The sequence below is a fragment of the Sander lucioperca genome, chromosome 7 (assembly GCF_008315115.2).
Source record: "Sander lucioperca isolate FBNREF2018 chromosome 7, SLUC_FBN_1.2, whole genome shotgun sequence".
NCBI classification, from domain to species: Eukaryota; Metazoa; Chordata; class Actinopteri; order Perciformes; family Percidae; genus Sander; species Sander lucioperca.
Genome location: NC_050179.1, coordinates 22,416,700 through 22,441,883, shown reverse-complemented (window position 1 = coordinate 22,441,883; position 25,184 = coordinate 22,416,700). Strand labels below are relative to the sequence as shown.

The 25,184-nt window shown below is 38.4% G+C and overlaps 1 protein-coding gene across 1 annotated transcript in view; it reads right to left on the bottom strand.

Moving 5' to 3' along the window:
- The window catches only part of si:dkey-106n21.1 (solute carrier family 23 member 2), a 56,579-nt gene that overhangs the window by 27,959 nt on the left and 3,436 nt on the right, over positions 1-25,184 (bottom strand). The window contains exons 2-5 of the mRNA XM_031279916.2: positions 16,879-17,031; positions 7,124-7,281; positions 5,598-5,763; positions 2,922-3,103 (exon numbers count right to left, since the gene is read on the bottom strand). Of these exons, the coding sequence (XP_031135776.1) occupies positions 2,922-3,103; positions 5,598-5,763; positions 7,124-7,281; positions 16,879-17,031 (659 nt within the window). The remainder of the gene's footprint in view (positions 1-2,921; positions 3,104-5,597; positions 5,764-7,123; positions 7,282-16,878; positions 17,032-25,184) is intronic.

Below are 25,184 nucleotides of genomic sequence, written 5' to 3'. Positions count from 1 at the left end.
TGCTAAAGCATGGCATGCTTCCACACCGTACAGTTAGTGGGAGGTCAGAGCAAGTGAGCACATGCCATTTTACCCAACAGGCATGCCTATGTGATCATTGTGTAAAGGACTAAGGGTAAGTAACAGTGCATGACAGGCCATTTGAACATTGTTATAATGTGTAATACTTTACTCAGTTTCCTGCTTTTGAATGGCATTTCATGCTGCGCGTGAAGCACTTCATGCTGTGCATGAAAACACTGCACACTGTGCATTAAACACTGTTCTGGACCAATGTGAGTGTCATGGTGCATGTTATTTCATTTTGAAAGTCTGCAGCCTGCTGAAATGTCTACCAGAGAAAGTAACTGTGGGAAATAAGAAAGACATATTCTATTTTGAAGAAGAAAGGGATGCTTCATACAATTAGCAAGTCACTCAAATCCGATCTAAACATTTACTTTGTACGTGATCCAGATTAAATTTATGACTGCAGCAGCAGCAAAACCAGTCTAAACATCTGGTTGAACATATAGAATAAAAAAATGTGTTTGAACTAAAAAAACAAAAAAAACAATACAATTCTGAGAAATCTTTTTTTTATATTATTTTTTGAGGCATTTTAGGCCTTTATTTTGATAGGACAGCTGAAGACATGAAAGAGGAGAGAGAGGGAGGAATGACATGCAGCAAAGGGCCGCAGGTCAGAGTCAAACCCGGGACCTCTGCGTCAAGGAGTAAACCTCTATATATGGGCACCCGCTCTACCAAGTGAGCTATCCGGTCACCTGAATTCTGAGAAATCTTAATCGACCCTGTATCAAAGACCAAGACAAAGCCAGGACGCCCGAGGAGGGAAAGATGCAGGAGACGGTGATGTGACGGTGATGCAATCGACAGGCTCATCGTCTGAGAATCTAGAGCTTCCAGACCTCGGAGGTCTCCTCCCTTATTTATACCGTGATATAAATGATATATACTACTTTAAAGTGCTCATATTATGCTCATTTTCAGGTTCATAATTGTATTTAGAGGTTAAATCAGAATATGTTTACATGGTTTAATTTTGTGCTATGCCCCTGGCTATATGGACTAGCCAGACCCTCCTCCGCACTGTGGAGGAGGATATGACAAAGCGACACTATCAGAAGGCTAATACTGAGTGAAGTGAAGAATGCAGACATCATCGGTATGGTGTGATGACATCATTGACGTGCATGATTATTAGGGGGTTAAGAAGGATATGACTGATGACCATCCATACCACCAGAAGCTGGATGTGCTGAACCTTTTAAAACCCACAAGGCTCACCCTGCGTAATGACTTTAGTCTGCATTACGTATCTGGAGATGGCGGTGGTAAATGAAGACAGATTTCATGGAGTTGGACAGGTCAGGAGCAAAGGTAAATGAAAGTAGGGTTAATGTAGCATATTGAGTTGCAGTAGTTACTTTAAAAAAATGAGCTAGAGGTAACATAAATGGAGAATAATAATATCCACATGAATCTTATTTTGTCAGTCAAGTGTTGCAATTTTATCATTACTCCTATCTATACTGTGAGAGACGTACAGTACATTATAGTAAATACAGCCTTAGACACAGACAGATGACAGAAAACAGACAGAAAGGATAAAGCTGAATAAATGAGATGACAAATCTAATACAGATGTTTCCAAAAAAGCTATTCAAGTTTCATAAACTGTATGATGAGAATGATGTGAATAATATGCTATGGGACCTGACAATCCCCAGATCTCAACCCAGTTGAACATGTGTGGGAGATTTGGGACTTGGGCAGGGGTCATCATAAAAACATAAAATGAGAAAATATCTTTTGGCGAAATGGTATTGATCCCGTCACTGAAATTCGGAGACAAATTGAAGCTCTGGAGGTTTGTGGTGAACAAGGCTAGGTTCACATCTCAAATTGGATTTATTGCACAGATCAGATTTTTTATTTTTTTATGTGGCCAATATCAAATTCTAGTGTGAACTGGTCACGGCCCTGAACTAACCCACATGCCCAAAAGAACAAGTATGGGAGTAAACATGGAGGCCACTGACACTGGAAGCCAGCAAATTCATGAGCAGATGATAACGAGGATGAGGAGAAAGAGAACAGCAATTTTAATTATGCCTTTTTTTGTGGAGCAACGGCTGCTTATTCTGTATGGAGGTGTGTGTGGATGCGGAGTCGGAGCCAGGAGCTAATGTTGATCTAAAGCAGGGGTGTCAAACTCAACTTCACTAAGGGCCACATTGTAAAATGAGAATCACATCAAGGGCCACACATCAAGGGCCACACATTGATTGATTTATTGACATGCTTTTATTTAATCGAAAAAGTTAAATATTTTTGACTGTATTGTTGCATGTTTTATTTAGTCTTCTCACATCCAATTTAGTCTGCACAAAGCCCGAAAAAAGAACCATAGAATGCCAAATTCTTCTTTGAGTTTTGCATAATTGTAGTTTAAAACTTTTTGGTTTGGAGCACAACTAGGTGGGCTCAAATTTATTGTGAACCTAAATTGATACGCGAGCCAGATCAAAATTTGTGAGGGGCCGGATTTGGCCCACGGGCCTTGAGTTTGACACATATGCTCTAGAGTGACATACAGTAAAAGTCGCATAAATTACGATGTTAGAAAAAAAATCAAATCTGTATCTGATTTAGGACCATGTACAAAAAGGGGCCCAAATCAGAAATAAAAAGATCAGATTCCATGTGATTTGTGCTGTTCACACTGCAAAAAATGGATCTGAGTCACACAGGAGCAAAACATTTAATCCACTTTTGCATGCAAAACAAAACACTTTGTTGTTTTTTTTTCCTTTATCTACCTATCTGTAGATTGAAGTACATATACACATAGCTTTGCTATACGAATATGTTCATATATTTTGTGCAATACACAGATATAAAACACATTCACTCACAGAGCAGCTATTCCCCAGTGACCTCCAGACTTCTTCCCAGCTTCAATGAACAGTGACAGGCCGATGAGGTTGATGGTGGGAGCGATAGCCAGCGGGCCAATGTATTTTAGCACAAGACCCACCAGCCCGGAAAATCCCAGGACGATCTGGAGCAGAGAAGACACAAGGATGGCCCCCTGGATCTGTGGAAGACACGGCAAGATGGACACAATTGAGATACATATACTGTACCAGTTCTTTGGTACTCGTGTGTGCATCATATAGCATACCAATGGTGTTCCTGGAGGCATCTTTAAACTTTAATAAACTTTAAAGTAGTCTCGCTTTGACAGACCAGGAGGGTCTGGCTAGTCCACATAGCATTCCGGGATGGGAGAAAAACATGCTCTGGTTTATTGGCATTTCTTTAAACCAATCACAATCGTCGGTGCTAAGCGGCAGACGAAGCAGCGGTACCGCTGCAAAATAGCCTCTTAATATAATAACTTTTTTTGGTGGAACATGTGTATGTTCAAAAGTTGGTTTAGTCATGACAACAGAAAACTGAGATTTACCCTGCAGAGATCTGAGGAACAGTTAACCATAGTCCTCATAAATCCACTGGAGATTAAAATGCCAACACAAAGAAAGCAGAAGGTAACAGACATCTGGCGGAATTTCCGGTGGCAAAGGAGCAATCCCGGAAGTGGATGGTACTGGATATAGACCAACTTTAAAGTAACTTTAATGCGTTCCAGTACTGTGAAAAGGTGAGTTCATATCACAGGATTTGCCATTTACGAGGTTAGTTCGTGCTCAACTCATTACTGAGGAACGTGTCTAACAGAAATTGAGCACTGCAGAATGTATGATACATGATCATGAGAGGTCTAAAATGTGAAATATTATAGGTAGCAGAAAATATTGCCTTTCTAGTCACAGGCTCTTTTGTGGACATTTAAATAAGCAATAACTGTGATAAGAGATTCAAAGATAACCGCAAGATCTTGATCTTGATTATTTGTTCATACTGTGAGAAACTTGAGTTATGTAAACATTTGTGTTATGTTTTGTACTGTAGATACATGTTTGTTGTCTGTTTCATGAAGTAGTAGTTGTGTTTTACTTATCATCCTCCTTATAGAGCCTAGATTCTAGATAATGGCATATTACTATTCCAACGGCTTCTAACCTATTAACTCCAGTGTATTTTGTGTACATTTTTATATTTCATATCTTCATATTTAGTCATTTATTTAGTCATTTCCTGACAATGCTGACTAACAACGGTGTTCACCAAATATTGCTAAAAAAACAACTTAATTTTGTTCTCAAAGTTTAAAAAAAGGTTCTTGCTAAAATGATAATATGACTTATGACTATAGTAGAATCTGCTTAAAAATATGTGTATCTACAAAAGTAAAAAAAAGTTTGGGAACTATTGTTCTAACCTTTTTTCAGAGCACATGGGAACATTCCCTGCTACAGACACTAGTAGAGCTGTAGCATTTCATCAATCTCTCCTACTGAAAGCTTAAACAGGAAAGGTGTAGTAACTGTATAATCCCCTTTAGAGGTTCCCCCTTTAGAAACATGCATCTGTAATGTGTTGCAACAGGGAAAAATGTTGTGCAAAACCCTGCTGACAAGGAGGAGATATGAGAGAACATATTTAACAAGCTATAAGCTGAAATTGATTTAGATGAAATTCCAGATATTGAGTCCTTCTGGAAGTTCACATTATCTCCGCTGTACCTGCTCGAACATGAGAAGAGCTCTATTATAGCAACATAACACCTTATATTACGGAAATAAAGTATATACTGTATTATTATTATAATGACAATTAGCATTAAAAACTAAGTGTTTTTAAACCAAAAATTGAGGGTTTTGGGGTTATCTGAAATACTGGGCTGTAATTGTTTTTCTTTTCAACACAGTTTGTTCGACCCAAATGTAACCCAAATGTTTACTCACACAAAATGTAAGCATTTGAACACAATGTTGGGGTATTATTTCACCCAATTCTGGATTTTTTTTGTTTACCCCAAATGCCCAGTTTTTGGGTCATGTTTTTGCCTTTTTTTTTTTACTTACACTACTAGGTGTTTGGGTAATACTTCACCTGTATTCCCAGTTGTCTTTATAATTTTTTTTCTTTTTGTGTATTTGTCTACTTTTCCATGTTTAAAAATAAATAAATATTTTAAGCAATTTGTTTCACCTTGGGGTATTTGTTTCACGCATTACTGCATTTAAACACACTTCACGGGTCCTGTCTTACCATTTTTTTCAGGTCTCTAGCTTTTTCAACAATTTCACATGATTTTTTTCTTTCAAAGAAAATAAATACACTATTTTGCAATAAAACATAAAGATTATTCTTATCTGCTCCCATAGTTTATGACAAAAACACTATATTGAACATTTACTGTAATCAAGTCTTAACTTTAGTACTTGCTAATGTTGGCATGCAAATCTCTTAAATGAGTACATTTTGTCAGAGTTTTCTGGATGCACACAGATGTAACCATTTAACGTTTATATTGTCACGCCAACATTAAGGTGTGACAAAATGATACAGGTCTTCGTTCCTCTTAAAACTGGTAGCGCTGCTAAGGTGAATGATTGGATTCCCTGCAGAAGCACTTAAGTTACTGAGAATCATCTTCTGCCTCAAGTGAATATTTTACATACCTCACGCATTCGTGACATCCACACCTCATCAGAATTTTCCATTTGCTGCGGGCTGGTGCTGTTCTGCAACTGCAGTTCTGGGGCTGGACACTGCCACTTCGGCAGAGCGAGAATGGCCAGGGTCGGAGTGATAAAACTGAATGTCCCTCCCTGGAGGATCGGTAACCTGCAAGTCAGTAAGGTGACGGGGTTGAGAGGTCATAGGTCGATGAAGCAAATTAGGCCAGGATAAACTGAAGAAAAAATCCCATGACAAATCTTGATTATTTAAAAAAAAATGATCTCAGCAAGAACTTCACAAACAGTGCTACATGAGGTACCTACGTTCAAACCAGCTCAAAATGTTCACATTATGTTACCCAATGGCAGAATTTCTTAATATAATAGTTTTAGAAACTTCTGAAAACTGAATCTGAGGTGGCTGTACATGTTCAACTTAAACTTTGCAAGAAGTTGTTTAAAACTAAATGGAAACCCATTTCCCATTTGAGTTTTTATCCTTATATTCCCTTGTTTCACAAAGCCATTCGTTCCACAGGTTTGAAAAATAAAAATGTACTTACTTATTATTCAATGTCAAAGTGTGGGATCCCACTTTTGTCCCTTTAACCCTTGTGTTGTCTTCCCTTCAACCTTGAAAAAAACACTTTTTTTCTGACATTTTTGACGTCTTTTTTTTCATAATTTGTTTTTGCTTTTTCCAACGTTTAAAATTTTTCTTCTACACATTTTCAGCGCTTATAATTACGTCCCATATTTTCTGATATAAAAAAAAAATGTGTAGGTGGAGAACTCAAACAAAAGCATTAGCTATTTGCTCAGGCTTACTGTTACACCAGTGGGGGCAGGAAAGTGTGTGTGGAGCCCTGTGCTCCAACTATGGAGATAATAAGGAAAACTTTAGAACTCATCCTGAAGGGTAAATCTCATTTCCACTGTTAGAGTCATGTAGAGCCTGGTGGTGGTGTGACTCACTGGTTAACTCCACATTAACCACCACAGGGGCCTCTACCTGAGCTGAGCTGAGCTTCAGGCTGTTGCAAATACAGCTCAGCGCCGCTTTGGCTGGGCATGAAGATTGTGAAACCATCACAGGACCACTGCAAGGAGGCAATGTATGTATGTAGGGAAAGTGTTAGAGGAAAGAGGCATACTGTCATGTAATCCTCAATAAATTAAGATTTAAATACTTCCTTGTCCTCATCAATAGAGGTGTAAAACATTCAGGGCAAATGTGTGTAAAAAGGTAAACATGCTGGAGTTTCCTTCATCTTGGGAACATTCTTAACCAGGGCATTCTCTCAGTTTGTAGCTGCCTGACTGACAGCACTACTTAAAATGTGTGCGCACGCACGCACGCACGCACGCACACACACACACACACACACACACACACACACACCAATAACTATCATCCCACAAAGGGTTACAATAACTTGTGTAACTTCTTAAGTACATGTCAATATCTCTGTGTGGCCTCGTACTTCACGGTTTACTGGTTCTGTGAGACAATAAGTGGGAGTTACCTGATACCGACAGTTGTCTGCAGCAGTGTACATAGTCCTGACACAAAGAATATGGTGGAGATCAGCTGGCTTTTGGCGATGTTGTTGTCCTTTATGCAGAGGGGCTCGGCCAGGATCAGCGGGACTGCTATGATGCCCCCGAATGCGAGGATGTAATGCTGCGGAGGAAGACAAAAGTTGATCAATTTGGTGACTCTTTGAAGGGGTACTTTTTTTTTTTAACTTTTTTTTTTTTTTACACACAATTAATCCTGTCTTTCTGGTTTCCTCTGAATTTAGCTGGCCTCCATTCTAAGTAGGAAATATTTATGTTCCTCTAAACCAAAACATTTATCTTTATTGCTTACTACATTGCAAGGAATGGTGAAAAAATAAGATGCTAAAAGCCCTTCATAATTGCTGATATATCTAGATAAATATTAGTAAGTTACAAATTGTGTAGTTTATTTGTTTATTTTATGAAATATAGAATAATACAAATTAAGACTCAGAACTGCAGTAAAAAGACCACGCAGCTGAAATTGTCAAAATGCCAAAATGCTAACCTTTGGCACAGTGTATTTTCAGTGGATATAGAAAACTGATTTGTAATGTAATTTGCAACAAAGTTGGGATGCTGCAATTACTTTAAATGCGTCTTAACCACTAAGCAGCCGCGTACCCCTATGTCAGTGTTGTTTTAGTTCAGATTAGGAGGAAAGAAGCCAACCTGTGTAGCTCAGCAGTAGCTTAGAAAGCTGTGGTAATACTGTACCTGGCACATCAGCTCAATGCCAGATCACATTGTGTGGGTGTTCTCCACCTTTAACAGCTGAACAAGTCGTTTATCATCACCTTCTAAAACAACAACTATTAGTGTGGTCTGATCCAGGGCCTTACTGTATGCCTGGCCCACACTAAAATATTTTTTAAATCTTAACAGATGTTGAAAATGTGAAAGACCCTACACATAACAACATGCAATGAAAGATTTTGTTCCTATAGTGTGTGGGGTGAGCAACGATTTGGCCAGAACAGCACAGCACACACAAACAGATTCCATTAATGTAACAAGCACCCAGAATTTCAAAATTTCAAAACTGACAGCAGTTTTGCTGAAGTCACAGTGAGTCACGGCAATGCCGATAAAGCGGTTTCAAGTGTGGTTACAGTTTTTCAAAACTTCATGCAGACAGTGTTTGCTGCAATATGATATTAATGGAGAGGCGAAAGCGGTCGCGGTGCTGTTGAGGTTACACTTCCTCTGAGACAAGCAGGCACAACAGTGGTTTCTATGCCCTGTTGACTGACTGACAGGCTGACGTTGTAAGGCAAGGCAACTTTATTTCTACAGCACCTTTCAGCAAAAAGGCAATTCAGTAACATTCCTTTGCACTTAAGTTAGTTCTCCATTAGTTGAATGTTGACAACAGGGCAGTCACCAAGTTTATTGTTAAAGGTTTGTGTCATTATGCAGTTTGCACTAAAAAGTCTTTATTGTTTCCATTCCTTTGCATTTTAGTTAGTTCTATATTAGCCTGTATGCAATGTAATTTGTTTATTTATTTATTATTTATAATATGTTGATGTTGTGGCAAAAAGGTTTCTCTTTTTCGGATTGATACCGAAAATCAATCCGAAAAAGAGAAACCGGGAAAGAGACCGGGAAACCGGGAAAGAGAAAATGATATCTGACTGGCGCACCCCTATCCAAAAGCACAACCAGTTTTATTAATGTTACTCTGAGTGAGCAGTGTTACCAGAATTTTTTTAATTTTGATAACTGTTTTGATTCACAAGTAAGGTGGAAAATAAAAGTTTTGTGTTTAATGTATTTTTGCTGATGATGAAATGGATTTTAAAACATACGGTATCGAAAAAAGTATCGTTAAGGTACCAGCATCGAAACTGAGGTATTGAAATTGGCACCGGATCGAAAGATTTTGAATGATGCCCAGCCCCACACACACATGTGAAATCATATTGAATCATATTAAATATAATATAATATAGTTCCTTCAATTTATGCAATAAAAACTACTACTAATACATATATATATATGTGTTGTATGTGTGTATGATGGGAGGAGGGGGGCAGTTGTAGTCAGTGCCCTTATTTCGGATCCTAGGAGCCTCACGGTGTGAAATTGTATAGATAAAGGTTAAAGGGTGGCCAGATGCTGGAAAGAACTACTCATATGCCTTCTCAAAGAATCAGGGTCTAAATAAAATGAAATGCAAGGAGGAGACAACCTGATAACCCCCGGTGATGTGCCCTTCAACATTCAGATGCAGTGGCTAGTGAATGGTCAAACAATCCTGCAGATTTGTATGCTATTTAATGATGTGATAAATACAAAGTCCAGGCTTTTCTGACTCTGAGGTGACCCCGATAACATGGACACATGTGGTCTTTTGACTTTGTTTTTAGTCACCCTGGGAATTTACAGCATGTCATCCACCTTTATAGCTCAACTACTCTTCCCCTTATGTTTATGTAAGAGAGTTTAAAATGGCCAATGAAAGAGCTCCATTCGGCACAAAGCTTTGTTTATAGACCCTAAACTGGTCATAGCTTTCATCTATCATAGTTTCAGTTGGGTGTTAATGTCATTTTTCTTCTTTTCCACAAAAATACAAATACCTATAACCAAGACAAGACTTCATACCAACAACAAAAACAAGAAAACTATTTGGCAAGGCCATGGAGATACTACAGTAAGTGCTCGCTAACTTGGCTTGTGGCTGTCCAAAAAGATGTATCAGCCCAAAAAAACCTTTCAGTTGAGCCTCATCACTAAACCTGCAAGGCAGCCCCAGTAATATACTTCTATAGGAGATACAGTGGCATCATGTTACTAAATGATTGGAGTCCATGAAGTCCAACAGTCTAAACACCAAAGAAGTTTACTGTCTTAGAAAACTAAGAAAACCAGCACATAATTACATTTGAGAAACCTGACCCAGAAGAGTTTTGGCATTTCTGCTTGCTCATCAATCATCAAATATAATACATATGTTTTGTAAAAACAAAAGAAAACACAAGACTTCATAGCTAGGTACATGGTCAGAAATGGATGTAGCTCATTATTGTTATGCTCAAAAGATGAAGTAAGATGCAATGGGTTCTAAAAATTGAAAAGCTGGAGAAAAGTAATGATCCTTGTTAAAAAAAAAAGAAGTTGTTGCAGCTGTAAAAGTAATCGGTCTAACTGGGGGAAAAAATACTTTCTTTCTTACTAAACTTCTCTTCTGGTTTTTTTTTTTTCTTCTTCCATTTTTGTGTTTTAAATCTGTTAGTCTTGAACTTGTACTGGAGCCCACCATTCCACACAATGCCAGGTATCATATCGCACGGCAAGCTACAAAACAACAAAACAAATCTTTGCCCTAAAACACGAGGTAACTGTTCACCGAAATGATGCCTTAATGAACAACAAGCAAAGGATGTATTAAATCACTGATAAATGTCTCCCTCAAGGGTATGAGGCTATAGTTTTTACCTTTGATGTGTTACAAATTGTGAGGTGACTTAATGTTTCCTTCAAACAAAAGCACATCAACAATAATAAAACATTGAAGAACACCAGACACTAAGCAGCCAATGGTTATAATTATCACAGCGGCCGGTCAACACACACGTCTTGTTTCATACTACCCGCTGGAAGTTTCCTTTGTGTGTGGTTTAGCCTTGTGACCATATCACCATAATACAGGGGGTGACGTGAGACTACAGCGGAGATGATATCATCACTGCTTTTTTTCTTTTGCTGCCGAAAGTTACAGGAGAACAGATGTTTTGTGATATGAAATATAATTAAAGCAATAATCATCGACTGTCTTCTATTCTATATTCAAGAGATTATGGAGGAAAAAAATGTAAATTGCTCGTCACTTCAGCTTTGCACAAGAGGATGGACAGTCCATTAAATAGGCTATATGGGAATTTCTTTTGTGTGTCAGATTATTATGAATAATTTCTACAGGTAACGTTAATATAACGTATAACGTACATAATATAATACATGGTAGGAAAGGCAATGATATTTCTCTGTTCTCAGTCAAGGTGGACACATTAACGTTAACGCTGCAGTGTTTACCATTGCATATTAGTCTAGCAGCTAGCGGAGTTTCCTTCTACTTATAGCTTAATCCCGACAAAAAACACAGTTTATATTAGTAGAGAGTACAACAAGTTACTGGCAATTTCCACTGGATGCGGAACGTCTGCGGAACGTCTCCGGAACGTCTGCGGAACGTCGACGGAGTCATTAGGTTTCCATTAAAGTCAATGTGTGTATTTCCACTGACTGCAGAACATCTGCGTCCCTACTCCGTCCCAGTTCCGTCAGTCCGCAGCCCTCCGGAGCAGATACGCAGAGCTTCTATTTTTGACGGACGACGGAGAGCTCCGCAGCAATTCAGCACAATTCAGATTGTGCGGGACAGGAAGTCGAGCACAGAAACAAAATAAAACATCCGGTTAGTAGTAGTTTCCCCTCTACTCCTCTGGATGGAAACAAACTGTTGTTGGTTTTGTGGTTCTGTTTATAGAAACTACATCCTGTCATATCGTGCGAACATACGTGAATTCGCGAGATCTCGTGGTCGGCTGGCCGCAGCCGTTACCCAACAAATCCAGACCTGGTGGGTATTGACGGACAGCGGAGCACGCAGCCGTTCCGTAGCGGAGCCGGTTCGCAGACGTTCTGCATCCTGTGGAAATCCACAGTTAGCGGACTGTCAAGTCGCCCTCTCTGCTCTCTGTCTGCTCAGCTGCTAGACCGCTGTGCTGCAAAGCGTCTGCTCCCGGCATTTTTTATTTTATTTTTTTTACTTTATTGACAATAGAGCCTTCTGAACTGTTTGTGGATTAGATCAACGGAGAGGAGAGAAAGCAGTGCGGCTGTAAATGATACCAAAACTCAGTAAAGACTCTCACATTGAGCTGAAATGGAAACACTGTGCTGCAATCTTTTTATACAGTTATGGCTGCAACATATGTTGTGTTTACATGTGAAACATATAAATTAGCCAGTTATCTTGACAAAGCTGGGAGAAGAGAAAAAAAGCTCTTTACCGAGAGATGATTTGTAGATGATGATTTGTTGTTTGTATATATATATATATATATATATATATATATATATTTTTGCATTCATGTATTTCTCCAAATGATTTGAATATGTGACTGGAAGATGTCTGTTAAAGAGGTGGTTCAGAATTTTGGACATAGGACCTCATGTCCAAGTTAGCCAGTGTGTTATTTATCAGTGGAGACAGTTTTCAACACTTTTCATCCAGTCCTTCCAGTTGCAGAGTTCACTGGTGCTAGGCTAGCTCAAGTCAACAGTATCTGCTAGCCTGCCACTAAAAACAGTCTCAACCACTCCACAGTACACCTGAGACAAATAAATTACAATGCCAGACTATTGATGTAAATGTCTGTGTTGATAGAATAATGTTAGAAATAAAACTACCCTTGCATCTCAATGATCGCATTACATTTTGAGGGACTAGTTTCTCAGCAGCGGCGGAATTTTACTTTGCTCCGGTTAGTAGTACTGCACCGAAAAGTAAACAGAGAAGCGCACTACAGTCGGGACACCTAGTAGTAGCCTAGTACATTGGTATTGAAGCATTGGATTGGAAACTAAGGACTAGGCAACATGGTGTTTCAGTGTGCATTTAGAAATTGTAAAAAATAAACCAAACAGATGGCCACCACAAAGTTTCCACAAATTTCCATTTGGAGATCCAGAGGAACCAACTGTGGCTTCTTGCTGCTGGCTTGGACATCAAGGTGGAGACTCTACTCAAGTGGCAAATGTGTAGTGATCATTTTAGATCAGACGACTTTGAAAAACCCCGCAATCTAAAGGACCACAAGTCACTGACAATGAATGCAGTTCCATCCGTCTTTCCAGATGCACCAACAGCTACTGATGAACAGGTAATAACTTTTGGTAGGCTACTCTAGCTAATAAAGCTAGCCCCTTTCATACGTTAGCCTAGCTGCTACTGATAGATGGAGACTGACAATGTTAGTGGAGATAACATTACAGTTCAATGCATTGTGGAGAGTGACAACGTTAGCTAACGGTATAGCTACACTCTTGGTAGATACCTGGCTGGGCTAACCTCTAACTTTAGGTAATTGCTGACAGAAAAGTCATGTAAGCTCGGAGAGTTTAAATACAAATTGAAGCAGCAGGTAAATAAACTTGTGTGATTGTCATGGAAACCGTCTTTCTCAGTACCCTAGGTAATATCACTCTGCCGCTGCTGTAGCCTATGCTACCAACTACAGGGAACAAAGTATTACTATTGCAATGCGATATAAGGGTAGTTTTATTTCTAACATTATTCTATCAACACAGACATTTACATCAATAGTCTGGCATTATAATTTATTTGCCTCAGGTGTACTGTGGAGTGGTTAAGACTTTTTAGTGGCAGGCTAGCAGATACTGTTGACTTGAGCTAGACTACCACAAGTGAACTCTGCATGGATGAAAAGTGTTGAAAACTGTCTCCACTGATAAATAACACACTGGCTAACTTGGAAATGAGGTCCTATGTCCAAAATTCTGAACCACCCCTTTAAATAGGTTTGTGGTGTCTTGTAATCCCATATGGGATGGGCCAAGTGTTTGGCATGACACAAAATTTAAATAAAACTAACTAACTAACTGTAAGGTTTTAGCCAATGTTTTTTTGGGGGTAACGCCATTCAGTTTACCGGCAGTACTGACAACAGATAAAGCCGAAGGAGAACAGAAGCTCAAACTTGTTGTTTTATTGTTCACTTTTACCTCACTTTACCCCATCTTTGCTATCTCTTTTTCCTCACAGCAGCACTCATACGCTACTCTCCGTTACCGCTTGCTCTCCTTGCGCAACCACATGGGCACTGACTCATGGCAGCCCGCCATTCTCGCTGTAATTTATGCTACTTTCGTAAGGGTGTTGCGGTTAATCGCCATACCGCGGTGATATGTTGCTTCTTCACCGCGGTAAGAAAAAAACTATACCGTCACGGAAAATATTACACTCAAGCTATTCTAGATTGCTGATTCATGACCAACTCTTCAACGTTTATCCATTTTGCAGGGCTTCCTTGTGACTAATTTTATTACATGATTCAAATGTCATGGCTGCTTAAACTCATCAAACTCATGACCTTCTGTTTTTTTTTTTTTTTATGTGGACTCAAGCAAGACTTTTTATCATGTTCATTTTGCCTGTACATTACCCTGTATATTATAAATATTTTCTAAATCTTTCATTTTTCTGTGGAAAATACCTTCCCTCATCTCTGATGTCTGTCTATAACAACTAAGAACTCTGAAACAAGTTTTGTCCTCCAACATGAGTTTCATGAGTCTAAATCATGGTCACATGTTGACAACTGGATCAGAGGATGTCATAATTAATGTCAAAATCTAATCCCTGTGGATTACGGACCTAATGTAAGTGACAGCTGTTTACAAAGGGGTGTGACATGTTCACATAAAAATGCTAAGTACTGTGAATTGTTTTAACTACTGTACTGTATAACAAGCAGTGTTTAAACATCCTAATACGATTGACCACATAACTTGACACTTCCTTACCACATTGTTGTGCTGAGAACAGGACTGAGTTACTCAAAATTTTATACTTGAGAGCCACTGAATTAGATCTGCTGGATTGCTTTTAGGGCCCGAAGCAGGAAGAGGGTGCTGTTCTTACAGGATGAACAAAGCTAAGTAATTAATAATTCCTTTTTTTCTTTTTTGTTTAAAGCAGATGGTGAAAAAAAATCCCATCCAACATCTTATCTTTGTCCAAAAAAGGACCAGCCTCTACATGCTGGGAAAAAAAGCTTGGTTGATGAAATAGGATTGGAAATTTGAAAAATGCCACAGGCATGGCTCCCAGTCTGATAATTACACTAACTTGACAATAATATATTGTTTCTTAACACATGGAACCATTTACCATAAGGTAGAAGAATAATTTATTTATATATATATTTATATTTATTATAAGTATTTATTTCAAATAGGTTTTTTTTTGGCTCAATATACTGTTCATGTACATCATATTCACAAATGATGTACATGTGACTCACAAATTAAGATAAACATACTTATTTTCAACCAAATGTAACTTTTTTTTCTTCTTCCATTTTTGTGTTTTAAATCTGTTAGTCTTGAACTTGTACTGGAGCCCACCATTCCACACAATGCCAGGTATCATATCGCACGGCAAGCTACAAAACAACAAAACAAATCTTTGCCCTAAAACACGAGGTAACTGTTCACAGAAATGATGCCTTAATGAACAACAAGCAAAGGATGTATTAAATCACTGATAAATGTCTCCCTCAAGGGTACGAGGCTATAGTTTTTACCTTTGATGTGTTACAAATTGTGAGGTGACTTAATGTTTCCTTCAAAGAAAAGCACATACACATCAATAATAACAAAACATTGGAGAAAACAATACACTAAGCAGCCAATGGTTATAATTATCACAGTGGTCGGTCAACACACGTGTCTTGTTTCATACTACCCGCTGGAAGGCAAAGACATGATCAATTTTACAAAAATTGTTAAAAAAGCACCACACACCCCAAGACACTGTGTTCTTGCGTTTCCTTTGCGTTTGGTTTAGCCTAGGGCTGCGACGATAACCATATCACTGCAATACCGGCGCTGACTTGAGACTACAGCAGAGATGATATCATCACTGCTTTTTTTCTTTTGCTGCCGAAAGTTACAACAGATGTTAGTTAACAGATGTCTTGTGATATGAAATATAATGAAAGCAATAATCAATGTGTAGTTATCCTCATTGACTGTCTTCTATCCTATATTCAAGAGATTATGGAGGAAAAAAAACCTACATTTCTCGTCACTTCAGCTTTGCACAAGAGGATGGACAGTCCATGAAATAGGCTATATGGGGAATTTCTTTTGTGTGTCAGATTATTATGAATAATTTCTACAGGTAACGTTTAATATAATACACGGTAGGAAAGGCAATGATATTTCTCCGTTCTCAGCCGAGATGGACACATTAAAGTTAATGCTGCAGTGTTTACCTACAAATGTAACGTTTGAGGTTCCACTAATTTTGGAACATTTACTGTATGGTCCAGTTGAGGGCTGCAACTAAAAATCATTTTTATTGTCAATTAATCTGTAGAATATTTTCTTAATTAATCGGTTTGTTATTGGTCTATAAATTGTGAAAAAAAATGATGAAACATGTCGATCAGTGTTTCCGAAAGCCTCAAATGTCTTGTTTTATCCACAATTCAAAGATAATCGGTTTACTGTTAAAGAGGTGTGAATAAACTAGAAAATATTCACATTTAAGAAGCTGGAATCAGAGATTTTTTTTTTTTTAAATTACTGAAACCGATTGATCAATTATCAAAATAGTTGGTAATTAATTTGATAGTTGACAAATAATTGATTGATCTTTGCAGCTCTAGTCCAGTCACGTTACTCTCATCAACCTCGTTTCCAGCAGCAGCAGCAGCAAGGTGTTTCAGCAAACAAGCCTTGATAAGCCCACTGTACACATGCCCAGTACTAAAAGGCAGGCAAAGTTAGCAACCAGCTTGTGTTTGTCAATTTGTTTTTGTATTCTTCTGTTAAAAATGAAATAATTCAGCTTTAAAGAAGGCTTTCTGCAGCAATATTCATTTTATGTAGGATAATAGGAGGGCTTAAACTAATACTATCAAACTGAACCAAAAACAAGCCATGGTATTAATCTACCTGGAAACCGAGCAGTATACAGAGGTACCACGGCGGCCTGTCATTGAGGGAGTAAACCAAATCTGCACGTTTGTCCACAGTCTCCCCCAGGGCCTCTGTGTGTGGCTCCCCAATGTCAACAGTCAGCTGTGGCTGTTCATCACTGTCTTTGTCCTTGAAGAGAAGCAAAGCAAAGGGAAACAAGTCATTAATTCAGCAATTTTATCTATCCATGTAACATCAAATAAAAAAAACAATATTTTCTTACGAATTCCACCCAAACTATTTGAACACCAAACATACCTTAAACGAATCACTGTTGTTGTGAGCATACCAGGGACTCTCACAGGGCCAAAGGTTTCATAATGTTTGTTTTTTTTCCTTTGTCTTTGAAACTAAGGGTAGTTCAGAGAAATTCTTTTGCCTTCACTGTAATTTGGAGCCGTTAGTTGAGCTCAGATGTGAAACATAAATAGTGACCATAAGCAATGGAGTTAATGTGAGCGATGACGTGCGAAACATCCATGTGGGCGATATTGGAGGACAGGTGGGGTGAACAACATACCAACCCAAATTCCATCAAGATGCTGATGATGAAGGTGCTTAAAACTAAAGTGCTTGGGCACTAAAGACAATTTTAATGTTTTTAAGAGAAACTTGAATGTGTTTTTTTTAAAAGAGGGAGTGAAGGGAAATAGTGCAACAATGTCATTAAATCAATGTCAACTTCAAAAATCCCAATATCCCTGTTATTGTGTTAAATTAAGATGTGTGGCTATGACGAGGAAGAACTGAGTTTGGTCCAACTTACTCAGAGTGGTTGGATTTGCATTCAAAGTGGTTAATAAAAACATAAAGAGAGGACGTTTTGAGATCATATAAAATGCAGTAGCCTATAGCTCCATGTGCTTCCATTTCTATTCATCGTTAAACTTAAATAGGAAAACTATTTGTAGCCACTGGGACTGCTGTAAGTGCTTACAGAGAAAAAGTGAGAGAAAGTAGATATTTCTGCATTGTATTAATTACACGGGTAGTTTGGTATGTGTGCGTGCAGGTATGTGTGTGACATATTGTTCTACAGGGGGAAAAAATGATAATAAAAAATGAATGTTACATATTTGCATTAACTTTAATCAATTCAATGTAATGCTTGTAAGGTAATTGTTTGCAGACGGTGTTCCATGTCACATATAAAAAACACATTAACTCTTAAAAGACACAGCTGCCAAGCATCTTGATTTAAACTTCTATTTTTATGTGGTTGTAGCATCTTTCACCGTATTTTGGTTCACATACACTTTTATTATAAAAATGTAAAACACCAGGGGAAACTGGCACAGTCTATATGTTGCTTAAACAAATTCTTCTGGCACAAAGGGGCAGGGCTGTAGTCAAGTCCACCATTGTCGAGTCCAAGACAAGTCCAAGACCAGGACTAGTCGAGACTGAGTAAAGACCAAGTCCAAAGAGGTTCAGGTCCAAAATAGTGTGAGTCCAAGTCAAGACCGAGTCCAAAATAGTTTGAGTATACAGTCAATACCGAGACAGAAAAAAAAGAATCCTCTTTAAGACCACTTACTGCAAAAAAATCGATTCATATTTGAATCGCGATTCAAGCTCTACTGATTCAAAACATTTTTTTAATTGTATGTCTACTGCAATCACATGGGAAAAGTAACTACATTTCCATACTGTGAATCGTTTTTGAATCGAGAATCATTTTTGAATCGAAATCGGTTTTGAATAGAATTGTGACATTTTCTGAATCGTGCACCCCTAGAAAAAAGGTAATGTATTTTTTAATAGACATACAGTATATAATGTCCATGTATATGTTTCCGTTTAAGGGCTCTAAACCTATTGTATAGTTTACCAGGAAAGACAGTGGCTGTATTCTATATCTAATATCTAATATATTCTATAATATCTAATATCTTCCTAAACCTTATGCAGCTGCTATCAGTAGTATGAAAAGTATGTTGAAGTGATGAGCGTGTGTACCCACTCAGTTGTATTTAGGTTTAACTGTCACCTGTATTTTGTCCCCTGAGGGAAATTGTTTTTACAGTAAGGAATTTTACAATACCTGAAAGAACATCGACAGACGGGGGAGGGGAATACAAGTGGGCTAGAAGTCCAACAACAGTAATGGTGTCCAACTTTCACATTTCCACAGTGTACAAAGCACAGCAACATAACATCTAACAAATAAAAAATAAATACTGAAGACTGGACCTCTGTGCCCTTATTTATGATGCCAAGAGCGCCAGAGGTTCTGTTCCCATAATTACAGCTTGAATTTTAAAACACCTTTCGAGGGACCCAAGGACGCTTTATATGTGTGCTGTGGGGATTTAAGGTATTTTACAGCCAAGTGTCGGCTAAATAAGATAAATTATGTGACATGTAACTCCCTCACCGTTCATGTTTTTAGAGGTAAAGTCATTATCCTTTGCTAGATTCACCTTTTATACTCTTACAAATACTGAAAGAACCTTGAAACCGGAGATCATATGCATTTCTTCACTACTTCTACTTAAAAGGATCTTTCTCCATTCAAATCATTTTGTTAAGATGAAGGACAAGACAAATCATATAAATGTGAGAAAAATGGATATCAAGTGTGGTCCTCTACTCTTCAGGTATTTACCACTGAAGGTTCTGTTTTTTTTCCCCACAATCCAAAGACAGATAGAGTAGGTCAGATGGTTAGTATGAAGGGAAATACGTCCCAATAAGAGTGACAAATGTTATACATAAATAAAAGAATGTTTTATAAATATATATGATTTATAAATACATTGTGGTTAAATGTACACACAGTGGTCAGGATAGCATAGCCTCTGCTTGATGAGACAGAAACAGTGCTGTCAGCCAACTGACACTGATCTATTCATACAGACATACTGTATACATTGTCTTTTGGGGAAAAAAAATGCCTTTCCCACATATAATCTTGCTGAAAGGTTGGTCAAGTTTTCTACCAGTCCCTGAACAAAACATTTTTTTTTGGGACCAAAGCCATAGACTGTATAATATTAATGGACAATGCATCCGGTTCGGCGAAGTGCTGCAAATGTGGAAGTGCCTCAAACCTGCATTCTATCTGAATTCCAGCAGGGGGCGACACGTGTGGTTGCAAAAGGAGTTCGGTTTCTGTAGAAGTCTATGAGAAAGTGACCCACTTCTCACATTTTCATAATGAGTTTATGGTCTCAATCGCTTTTTTTAAGTCTTCTGCAACACAGACTGATGTTCATTTTTTGAATTATGGTCTTGTTGATTTTAAAATGGACGATAAAGCAGGGGGTGTTTTAGGGTGTGGCTATGATGTGATTGCCAGTGAAAGTGTGTAACGTAAAGTAGAGTGTAAGCAGCTCCTCCCTCACTCCTCCCTCACTCCTCCCTCTCATCTAAAATTGTCACATCCGCAACCAGGATGGCTGCACCCATAACGGCAAACTCGACGACTCATAGCAGATCTCCACAAACCAATGGGTGACGTCACACATGCTCTGTCCACTAATTTTACAGTCTATGGACCAAAGACATTAAATGAGTCTCCAAACGCCACATTCAAATATAACAAAATCCACATGTAGCAGGTAACTCGTGCTCAAAGACTCAGCCAATGCAAAATGACAAACATAGACATTAATATGCAAAGGAGGGATATATTTGCCCCCCTCACTAATAGATTTTTTAAGCGAGTATTTTCCAAACTCATTCAGTTTGCATCATTATTTTTCATTACTTATTATTATCATTACTCTTTTAATAATGTTAAAAAAATAATAGTGTTGTGCTATGGGAAGATGTGTGGAAATGACTATCCTTATGGGACAATAAAGACTATCTAAATGTTTTCAGATACGTAGCACAAACTGAAAAAGGAATAAGACAAAGCAAAATAAGAAATAAAAACAAACAACCAACAAGCAAACAATACAAATTAAGAAATCATATGTTTTTGGGACTGCAACGTAATTCATTTCCTTTTGGCAGGGCATACAAAAGTTTATATAGAGTGTACTTGATGCCAAAATTCCATTTAGGTTCATTTTACTACATACATAGTATCGTACAGACATAAGCTTTTGTTTTCAAATAATCTAGGCTGCAAGTACGAAAAATATAACAACAAAATGGTTACAGCCTAAACCGCCTATATTACAATACGTTTTGAAATTATGAAAGATATCTACTGTATGTAATGGAGCAATTCTTTCGTCAAAAGCAGAGTACGCAGATTTCAGTCATACTGGGTTAAATGCATACAATACTTTGATGCCACTGAACTCGGGTATCATATAATTTTTTAGGTTTCAAATAAGGAACTAAATAATATCCCTACCATTGTCATATAAAGGAAATTAATTAATTTGATGTTTTTTTGTGCTGTAACGACCTTTTTTCCAGTCTGTTCCCATTCTCTCCTTACCTATTTTCACATCTGTAGCTACTTTTAAAACTTAGTTATTTCTCGGTCATTGGCAGGAAGTTGTCTACGTCCCTGTGATGTAAGCATCCTGTTCTGTCCAGGGTTTTATGGTATTTTCTTTGGCATCCTTTGGGAAAAAGTGATAGCTAATAATGGCAGATGTGAGCGTGACTTGTATTAACGACTACAAAGACGGAGTGATTCTGCCACCTGATACATGTGAGACCAGGGGCGGTCTTCAAAGACAAAGAGGTCAACTCCCTCTTAAAAAAGCCACATGGGAAAGATCAACTTCCTGTGGGATTTTACAAACACCATTGAGGATGTGATTGAAGTGTAAGTATGCCCGGTTTGCTCGTTACCATATAATTGGTACCATAAACCTTCTGACTTCAGAAACATATATTTTCTATGCAAAAACAGTAGGTTATGGGACGCCCAATGTGACCCATGAGCTGTATTTAAATGCAAAGAGGTCAGTCCCATTTTAACACAGTCCACATTAGACAGATCCGTTTCCAAAGGGTTTGTACATCCCAAATCATAATGAGGGGGAATTAATAATTTTACTTTTTTATTATTCATTCATAGAAGAAGATAAAGTGCATCATGGCTTTAATTTTGACCAACTTCTGATTTTCGAAAATAGCATGGGAACTACGGGAAAGGTTGAACTTCTCTCTGTTATGTGGACGACATAACTAAACCCCTCACCCCAAACTCAATTCGAACCCACAATGAAACAACATAAAGAAACTGATTGGTTACGTTTCTGTCCTGTGTATTATGTATTATTAATTATTAAGTCTACATGTTAACACCAAATATATTACATCAATATTTGAGTATGAAAGCTCAAAATAGTTTTTAAAACCCAGCACCAGTAACATAAAGGGTTAAAAACCCCATAAACTACTTAACAATGAAAACGATGTCGATATTCTCTATAATAACACCAGAAACCACAGGTAAAATTTCCCCCTATAATAGATGTTTTATATATTATATTCATTCTTCTCACTGTATCTCAAATATTACACTCTAGAGCCAGCACACAAGAGAAAATCCAGACACCAGTGAATCTAAGGATATATACACCAAGGTCCCAAGACAAGGAACAAAACCACATACTGCAGCAATCGCTCTGAAACCTGCGGTTTCTCAGAGGGTGAGTCCGACATTCAGTCAGCACTTCAAACAAGAGAAAACCACTTGTATTACGCAGCCCACCGTTGCATCTGTCTCCCACACATGACAGCGACAGACCATGCAAATGCGGATCCATCTGCACCACATTTCCTCTCCGTCTTTGATTTACTCTCAGGTCACAAAGTTCTCAGCAGGTAGTGTACACAGACACTTGCTTCAGTGATTACATGGCCATTTGCTTCCATCTAGTGGTTTTCCAACTGCATTCCAGTAACCACATTTGTCGCATGTCATCCCCCCTCTCTCTCTCTCTCTCTTTCCTCATGTCCTGTCATATCTCTACTGTGCTATATCAACTTAAAAAGGCAAAAATGCCCCAAAATACTTAAAATAAAGAACTATCTGCATGACAACATACCATTAGGGAGGGAAATGTGTTTTTGTGTGTCTGTGTATGTGTGTGTGTGTGTGTGTGTGTGTGTGTGTGTGTGTGTGTGTGTGTGTGTGTGAGAGAGAGAGAGAGAGAGAGAGAGAGAGAGAGAGAGAGAGAGAGAGAGAGAGAGAGAGAGAGAGAGAGAGAGAGAGAGAGAGAGATTAGCAGTAAAAATGTAAGGCAATATCAAAACTAAATTCTTTTTGTGAAGAACTAACAGTTTAAAAGGGTATTGTAATGGTCCAGATGGAGATCTGACTATTTCAATATACTTCTCAGTGGTTTATACTCTAGGTGGCTATGGTGGATGGTCAGTGTGAAGAGTGCAGGACTATGCCAGCAGGCACTGGGCTTCCCGTCCCGAGTCCCGTCGGTGGTTAGGTTTAGGTAACAACAGGACTTTTGCTTAAGGTCACAATTGACCTTTTTAATATAAAGCCAAGACCACAATAGACGTCAAGATTACAATAGCCCTAACCCTAACACACAATAACCCTAACCCCCAATCTTTCCCTAAACTTAATCTTGGTTCTGTGACTGCCTAAACATAATTATAAAATGTTAATAATGCTACAACCAGATATAAACATTATGATCAAAAAGCACAACAACAATCACAACACTATTTTCCTCTAAAATGAAGCAAAATTAAAGTCATCCAAAAAAGCCCTAAAGTGGAGTACTAGTACCTGAATAGATAGAAACTGATGGCGCTTAACATGAGGTTAATCATCACTGATGCTGGCCAGTGTGATTATTTAGTGCACAGCATCATGTGCCGAGATGTGTGCCTTCCACGTCACAGCTGTGACTAAATAAATTGAGTGTGGGAAGATTAGTTTGCTGGCTGCATGGGTGATTTTCAAGAGACCCTTTTAGTCAGTGACTGTAAAGCATACATAAGAATACTAAAGAACTGGTTCAATGACGCTGTGATGCAGCAGGAAGACAAGTGTTTTAGTTTACGGATGACTGATTGTCAGAGGCCAGAGGCCGTGGTTACACTTGTCTTTTCAATGTGACAGTGTGATCACCTATGCTGGTTGGAACTCAGCTGTGTCCGCATGTGTGTGTCACTTGAGGCAAGGAATATACAGTCCCTCCAGGATTTCGCGGCCTTTTTTTGAGATTGTTGCGGCCCACAATGCCTGATTTCGTGGGAGCTTTTGTAAAAAATTGCGATGTCTTTTGTATTTTTGTTGCAATGAAGTTGTGAGAGACAGTGAAAGTTGCAAAAAAAAGTTGTGATTTTTTTTTTGTATAGTTCTTTAAATATAAAAAGGAAACTTGTGTTGGGGAGAATAAAACTACTCTGGGCTGAGTTTTCCTAGTAACCTTATCAAAAAGGCTCAGGATGCTGCAAATGTTGGTATAATATGAAAATGGCTGGTGGATTTAAGACAAAAAATAATAATTGAATAAATCAAATTTGAACATATGTGTCAGTGGCTTGTTGATCTTTACATTGTTAGTTGATTTCCTATCCTGGCCTGGGACACACATTCATACGGTTTGATAAAGTACTTATTGGACTTTAACTTATCATTGCACTTACAATAACGAGCGTAGCTGTCCTCAATTTAGGTCATCCTGTACGTCTCATCTCCGGTTTTTCCTGCATCCACCGTGTGTGTGTGTGTGTGTGTGCGTGTTTGTGTGTGTGAGTGCGTCAGTCGCGGGGGGAACGGAGCAGCAGCCCCGCCCGCTGAAGAGAGCCAACAGGATTGAAACACCAGCAGCTTTCAGTGTCTTTAGAGTAAAAAATGTTACAGCGTACATTGATGTAAAAATGTATACAGGTTGGCAGGACGGTCTGAAATGTTTTGCACGGTAAAACAACTTTCGCTGTTGGTAAATGTGAGATGTTCAAGTCACATGTCTCGTCTTCACATCAGAAACAAGAAAATTAATTTGGTGACGTACGTATGTACGTCAACCCGTTCTCACTCCCGCTTGGTCAGTGGCTCTCAAGAGTCACATACTGATACAAAGTCTGGCACGTGGGACTGCTGGGATTGGTTGAAGTCGCGGGAAACTCTGGTTATTGGTCAAAGTTGCGGAAAAGTTGCAGTGATTGGTCAAAATTACCAGTCGCACGAAATTCATGGGAATTGGTTGACTTCGCGTGAATTGTTCATTGACATATATAAAATGGACCTACAGATCCCGTTGCTCTGGATGGAGACCAGTGAAGTCTATTAGAAGCACTTTTCCGGTGATGGCTGAGCGTTACTGCGCAGCCTCCAACTGAGCTCGAAGACATAGATGTGACGTGAGCAACCTGTCTGAAAGTTGTAATTC